Source organism: Atractosteus spatula, chromosome 12 (assembly GCF_055471065.1).
Source record: "Atractosteus spatula isolate fAtrSpa1 chromosome 12, fAtrSpa1.hap1, whole genome shotgun sequence".
NCBI classification, from domain to species: Eukaryota; Metazoa; Chordata; class Actinopteri; order Semionotiformes; family Lepisosteidae; genus Atractosteus; species Atractosteus spatula.
Window position 1 is genome coordinate 10,613,237 of NC_142717.1, and position 5,468 is coordinate 10,618,704.

At 40.6% G+C, this 5,468-nt stretch overlaps 1 protein-coding gene across 1 annotated transcript in view; it reads right to left on the bottom strand.

The window, feature by feature from the left end:
- dgat1a (diacylglycerol O-acyltransferase 1a) overlaps positions 1–4,289 on the bottom strand; it is a 34,268-nt gene extending 29,979 nt beyond the window's left edge. Inside the window, exon 1 of the mRNA XM_088929140.1 lies at positions 3,935–4,289. Coding sequence (XP_088785266.1) covers positions 3,935–4,155 — 221 coding nt within the window. The 5' untranslated portion in view covers positions 4,156–4,289. The remainder of the gene's footprint in view (positions 1–3,934) is intronic.
- Positions 4,290–5,468: the final 1,179 nt, after the last annotated feature.

The window sequence follows — 5,468 nt, forward strand, 5'->3', positions numbered from 1 at the left end:
GAGAGTCTGGATAAAAATGAGCAAACAAACATCAACCCACTAATCGTTGAAACAAACTCTGTCAACTTTTGAAACTATCCTCTGCCTGTTCCTTTGCAACTGGTATGCTCATGAGGCAACCTGTTCTAACCTCTGACCTGCTCTAACCTTTTAAGCAATCCTTTTTTCAAACAAAGTCACACAATTTCCAAAAAGACAAGACATAGAATACGTTTGGTCGCAGTCAATAAGAAGGATCCAAATGCTTGCTTTGATTAAAAGTAACACCACCTTAAAATCTCAGCCAATACAATCATTCAAGAAACAGGCAAAACCCGATGATCTGCAATATCAGCTAAGGAACAATCTATCCCTTTGTTGTTACAATCAAATTGCTTTTTTCAAAGAATCAGCTGGATGAGATCATTGGATCGGTTAGCCGCTAGAAACCAAGAACTAGCTGAGCCTTGCTTGCCAGCAAACTTTCTATACATTCTAATGTTACAGCTTTACATCTGTTAAGAGATATTGCAAATTTCAAAAAACTTTGAAGTGCAAACACACTGGACGCCTATTGCAACACAAACGGAAAATATGACAAACTAGGTGTGCAATTTCAAATGCTTCGTTGCTGTTTGATAAGATTAATAAAAGATAATGCCTTTGATGTTTTAAGTTGTGTGGTTTCTAGCTTATAGCTTAGTTTTGGCTATATGAAAGAATTTAATTTTTCAAAGTGCAATTTCTAAAGCAAATCTGTAATTAATATCGGCAAACAATTAGCAATGAACTAATTATTACCACTCCAGATAGTATCAGCCTATAAAGGCTAAGGGAAACCATTTAAAAATCAGGAATCACAATAGGCAGGTTTATGTGCTGCCTTTCCCCCCCCATCTTCACACCAGAGTATTATGTATTTTAATCCATTTTTAACTTGGCAAGGCTGAAGAGTCAATTTTCAAGTACCGGGTAACTGTTCAGTGCTCCTCTATGCTTGGAAATACTGTGGAGGATCTTACCATTATATTGCAAATTATATATAATATTGTGAAATATTGTAAAACCGCAGAAAACGTATAATGTCAAAAACATGCATTTGTAAGCAATAATGCTGCAGGTGTACTTTTTCTAGTGACAACTTATCTCAGCACACCTGGGCTTTTCTTTCTTCTCAGATTTCTATGTTAATGTACACCTTAAGTGACATTAAACACTCTGGATTGTGCAATCAGCAAGGGCACACCTTAAAGACCCATCCCACTTGCCCAAAAGACACAAAAGGACATGTAAAGTATTTAACTGCCATTTATAAATTACAAAACACACAAAGTCCCAAGAGATTCGGATTCCGAAATCTTAAGGAATCAGAATATGGCAAAAGTTACAAAACCAGATGGTCGACCATTCAGGGAAAGACCTTAAATAATCTTGACTACAGGGTATATCTGTTATCAGTGAATAACATTCCAGTCCACTGTTATCAGCAGACTTTTTTTTTCTAAAAGCAAAAGGTACATCAAAAATTTTTAATCTGGTATTTTGTGGGTTTTCAACACATGTAATAAACATGGAAAGGGTCAGAGGTCTAAAAATCTTGAATAAAAGATTGTCAGAGACAAGATTACAATATGTAAAAGTAGTGTGGCTACAGGTATTTTATACTATGTCCCTTGAAAAGAACTGACCCATGGTGATCTCTAAAAAAGTAGGAGTAATATCACCTTGAAGGTGCTTTATAATAGAGCTCTAATTCATATACTGCCTTAATTTTATCTGATTTTACGGAAATAAACTGAATATTTCATTTTCTGTCATTTTGACAAAAAAATGTTTCTTGAATAAGATAAGATAAGATCGCTTTATTAGCCCTGTACAATTTCTTGCATTAGGAACTTGTCTTTTCACATACCCCAGCTTGCTCTCCATGAGACACAGACACAGACAGGGAGAGAAGCTTGGGGTGAGAGTAGAGGGTCAGCCATTGTACAGCACCCCTGGAGCAGTTGGGGTTAAGGGCCTTGCTCAGGGGCCCAACAGAGCCTCTGCCGGCTGTGGGATTTGAACCGGCAACCTTCCAGCCACAATGCCACACTTTCACATGGAAGCACTGACCAAACCCCTAGCTATTTTGTGCAGTGGATAGGATACGACTGATCAGTTTTCTTAAAGAATGTTCTCCTACACATTACATTTTCCTAATTAAATGTGTCCAGAAATAGGAATTTGAAGAAAATGGCCTAGTCTCCCGTAGTTCAGGTGGGTAGCTGAGTCAGCATGCGTAGGCTGCAAAGGAACAAGTAATAGGTTTATTCCATGCTGAAAAAAAGAAGAAAGAGAACACAACGTTTCAGCCGTGGAGCCTTCTTCAGGTGTGAGCTTCTTCTACAGGTTCCTCACACCTGAAGAAGGCTCCACGGCCGAAACATTGTGTTTTCTTTCTTCTTTTCTTCAGCATGGAATAAACCTATTACTTGTGACTTAATAAACCTATGACTTGTAAACCTATTACTAGTCTCCTGTAGTGTACTTTAGGGTGACTAAAATTGTTTCAAAATAATGCAATTTTCCCTAAAAGCAAAGGTCATTTTTTAGGTATACCCTCATAAGGAACCAAGCCTCATTCATTGTTTCCTTAACACAACTTCACACTTAGCAACAGGAATGATTTAAAGGACAAAGGTTTACTGCTTGTTCCATATTGAAGGTCAAAGGTCTAAGTTCCAAGAACCTGATGCCAAACATTCAACCGCACCCTAAAAAAAACGTTTTTTAAAGCACATTTTCTTTAGTCGATCCTGCCTGCGCCTAGCTGTTTGAAAACATCTTCCTTTTAACTAACTCTGGGGTTGCATACGAAGATATCTTTACAACCAGCACATTATGCTTGCATAAAGTACACACAAGGCTGATCTTCGCCTCACTGAATCATACTTCACAACATTAAGGAAGCAAAAGTTTCTATTGACTTGCGGTATAGGATATTTTACTTCAACCATGACAACAAAAGCTTTCTGCGCACATTTCCCATTAGTATTATTATGACATCTCTTAAGGAAGAATTTATTACTGCACGTTTGTAAAACTTTTTTATGCTCACACCTACAGCAAAACTTCGTTTCGTTTAAATCCCAGGGAGACTTCATTTTAAACGCACTGACATTACCCAAACCTACAGTACTGGTGATACCACATGTTAATGAGTTGTGGTATACTGCCTTTAACGTAAAAAGCACTGCCATATCAAGAGAATTACACAATAACATCACTTATGCTGCAACTATGTTTCCTTCATTGGTCTATATTTTATCGGTTCGTTTTTACTTAAGACTCAGATGTCAATACTAGGGATTGGGCTAAAAATCCATGTTTCACATATAATACTGGCAAGATGAAAAGCAGAAAAGGTGTTAATTTAAGAGAGAATTTGGTATCTGATTTGAACTTCCTTAATCTCCACTACAAGTAGGGGCTGCACCCGGAAACAAGTGCACTAGAGTTACTCGTCAACAGGCTTCAAACCCTGGCTTAATTTCAGAACATGAACCCACACACGTGTGGAGTAGTTTATTTAAAATAGCAGGACTGACACCACCGTACGAAATGTTTTTTTGTGTGTCATTATTCCCCCATCTAGAAAGGTCAAGCCCCAATTCTAATCACACGCAAGGCAACCTGATTCAGACTCCGTTCACTCCTCGGACTTTGCGAGAGTTACCTCTTAGAAAGGACCAGACTTAAAAGACGTGTGACGAGATACGGTACAGTAACAGTTTCAAGGGGGAAATTCAGCAATTGAGTGGAAAGCAAGAGCAAACTATAGAATTACATCCCAACGTCATTAACGATGCAACAATTATTCCTCAATCTAAAACACACAACTAAATTAGTATACGTGAGTGCTATAGCAAGAGGGCTTGCGTCTGAGCAATCAAAGATATCATCTCGCCTTTACCTAAGTTTGTCGTAGTGGTTCTCGTGTTTCCCCTTGTCCTTTCTTGCTGCCGCGGGGAACTCTTGTATCTTTTCTTCCTTCGCCCTCTGATGAGCACTGTGGTTCGTGACACTGTTAGTTTCTCCATCAGACTTAGTAGCTTTCCAACTTGGCCCCACTCCTCCGGCGATGGTGGTTCGCCTTTTACGGTTGTGGGGGCCTTTCTCGACTTTATCTCCCATTTTCCTTGAGATGCATCAAAACCCGTGCATGTGTACGAAAGTTTTTCCTTAAGTTTATTCAATTCCCCCAGCACAGAGAGCGTCTTGACTATTCAAAGGCTAGCTTCTTACATCCCCCCCACAGTTACCAACCCAAGACGTCATGTACAGGCGGTGTGACAAATATCGTTGCTCCTTTCGCCATGGGAGTTGTAGTTTTCTTTTCGGCTGAGCCGCTGCGGGGGATCCTGGGAGTTGAAGTCCAGTATACTAGATAGAAATAATTTTATAGAGATTACATCCCTTACCACGCTATCTAAGTAGAAGGTAAAAGCAATCCCCGGAGTACAGCATCCACCTGGGTGGGATACAGATGCCAGTATATAATAAATATTCATTCTTTACACTTATATAGCACTTTTCTGGACACTCCACTCAAAGCGCTTTACAGGTAATGGGGACTCCCCTCCACCACCACCAGTGTGCAGCACCTACCTGGATGATGCGCCAGTTCGCTCACCACACATCAGCTATGAGAGTGATGAAGCCGATTCATAGATGGGGAGTATTAGGAGACCAGGGGGAAATTTGGCCAGAACACCGGGGTTACACCCGTACTCATTTCGAGAAACACCCTGAGATTTTTAATGACCACAGAGAGTCAGGACCTCGGTTTTACGTCTCACCTGAAGGACGCGTCCTTTTTACATTATAGTGTCCCTGTCATCGTACTGGGGTATTAGGATCCACACAGACCGCAGGGTGAGCGCACCCTACTGGTCCCACTAACGCCTCTTCCACTGGCCCAGCAAATTGGGCAGGAAAGGAAGATGCTGCTTCTCGAATTGAATACCCGATCATTTTCGTTAAAACAGATTGCTCAAGCCCAGAGTGCAATTCAGAACGGACACCAGACATTTCAAACCTAGTCAACAGTATAAGGGGATTTTAACACCTGCTTAACATATCAGAATTGAATAACTACATGTCTATAGGAGCTCATGGTTTAATATTGACATAGTCTAATGTACTTCAAAACCCACATGGATCAGCCTCTTCGGTCTACAGCTTCAGATATCACTACCACCAATTCCATTACTTCTTCTGTCAACGACGTCGCGGCCGCCGCCACACAGGTACAGGTAAATTCCGAAGAATAAAGACGGAAAAGAAGCGGATTTTTAAAAAAAACTACATTTCCTAGAATTCCTTGCGCGACCAGGCGCTCTCAACATACCTTGCTTGACGCCAGCGAGAGAGCTCGGCCAATCAGAAGCAGCGCTCAGGCTGGGTCCTCGAGTGAGCACCAATCGGATCAGAGACCACGACAGTTC